Here is a 1,829-nt window from a genome sequence, read left to right as displayed (position 1 = left end):
AGAGTCGCCATCTCATTGTCGCGATCTTCTCAAATCCATATAGAATAGAACAAAGCGGTAAGACCCCCGCTTCGGTCATATCCATGGTACATGCCCAGCAACACACATCACCATCTGTTTCAAGTCCTGTGACAAACACTCGCCGCTCTTCCTGGGGATCTCCCGCATGTAGTGCTGCCTCTTCAAAGAAAAAAAAGACGACTTTATTGGAGCCCCTTCAAGACCCGCGCCGTATCCCAATCGACACCACGCCTGATATAAAGACTCATGTCACAAACAGCGTAAGTCCACCAGATGCGATTAAAGGCCGTCGAATAAGCCGGGAGAAACGGCGACGCAGCCTGGATGCGGCCATTTACGGTTCTTGGCAACAGCAACGGGTGCTTCGTGAAGAGCAGCAACAAGAAAGGCGCCGGGCAGCCGAGCGGACCACGGAGGTCTTCTCAAGATATCAAAAAGCATCATTCTCTCCCATGTCCAAGGAGGGAACTCGAGAGCCTTTAAAGAAGCCTCTTCCCGCCAATTTCCACCCGGACGCTACCGTTGCTCCTGGAGATTCCGCGATACTGAGTCCGCGGTCGGACTTGTCCTCGATGCGCCGTCTTGGTCCCTACTACCTCGGCCAAACCATTGGAGAAGGAACGTTTGGACGGGTAAAGGCGGGCGTGCATGCCCTGACGGGAGAAAAAGTGGCCATCAAACTCCTGGAAAAAAACAGAATCGTAGACGCCGGTGACGTGCGGCGGGTGACCCGAGAGATCGACATCCTGAAACGCAACCGGCACCGAAACATCATTCAGTTGTACGATGTGCTCGATACTCCTGCAAGGATCTACTTGGTCATGGAGAACGCGGACGGGGGCGAGCTTTTCGACTACATCGTGAAACGACAGCGTGTCCCCGAGCCGGAGGCCTCGGCGTTTTTCAAGCAGCTGGTCGACGGCGTCGGTTATTTGCATGCCATGGAGGTGACTCATCGGGATTTAAAACCAGAAAATTTGTTGTTGCAGTCCTCTAAAAGCGCCCCCGGGGGTTGGTGCGTGAAAATCATCGATTTCGGCCTGTCCAACACCCATGAAGCTGGTACACTGCTGTCTACAGCCTGTGGCTCCCCGTGCTATGCCTGCCCTGAAATGATCCGCGGACTTGCCTACCGAGGCCCAGCTGCTGATGTCTGGAGCATGGGAGTCATTTTGTATGCCATGGTCTGCGGGTACCTCCCTTTCGAGCACACCAACATTTCCAAACTCTACCACAAAATCCTGGCGGGGCGCTACACGGTCCCTTCCTTCCTCTCTCCCGGTGTGAAGGACTTGATTGCCAAGATCCTCGTTATCGACCCTCAGACACGCTACTCCATTCCCGATATTCAGCGCCACCCGTGGTATCGGCAGCTCGGGACGGGGAAAAGAAAGGACGTCAAGGCGACTCAATACCAGGAAGCTCGTCCGCCCCCGGGGGCCGACTGCAAAGAAGAGGAAGATGGGACAGGCTGCAGCCCCCCTGATGTCAACGTGAAGCTCGACGAGAACGTGCTCCAAGAAGCAGTGTCCCTCGGATTGGACCGGGAGGAGCTCCTGAATGCCTTGCGACTGCACGCCTTCGGCTCCCTGACTGCCACCTACCACCTTCTTAATAGACGAAGAAATTCCCATGGCACGCCCGATTTCGCGGGAATGGATCAGTCACAAAGGGAAACGCCGCTCGAGAATGAAACCTCTCTTTCACCTGTGCCAGTCTCCGACGTCAGATTGTCTCGATCCTCCCCCTCCTCGACAGCAACCCCATCATCTGCCGCCGGATCCTCCTCCTCCTCGTCCTCCTCCTCC

At 55.5% G+C, this 1,829-nt stretch overlaps 1 protein-coding gene across 1 annotated transcript; it reads left to right on the top strand.

The window, feature by feature from the left end:
* Positions 1-767: 767 nt before the first annotated feature.
* Positions 768-1,194, top strand: NGA_2084500 (protein kinase domain containing protein; the record flags this gene model as incomplete). Its single annotated transcript, XM_005854956.1, has 1 exon — positions 768-1,194. A coding segment is annotated over one exon (427 nt), but the record flags the coding sequence as incomplete, so codon positions are not given.
* Positions 1,195-1,829: the final 635 nt, after the last annotated feature.

This window comes from Nannochloropsis gaditana (genome assembly GCF_000240725.1).
Source record: "Nannochloropsis gaditana CCMP526 unplaced genomic scaffold scaffold336, whole genome shotgun sequence".
Taxonomy (NCBI): domain Eukaryota; class Eustigmatophyceae; order Eustigmatales; family Monodopsidaceae; genus Microchloropsis; species Microchloropsis gaditana.
The sequence above is the reverse complement of the archived record's forward strand: the minus strand, read 5'-3'. Positions and strand labels throughout refer to the sequence as shown.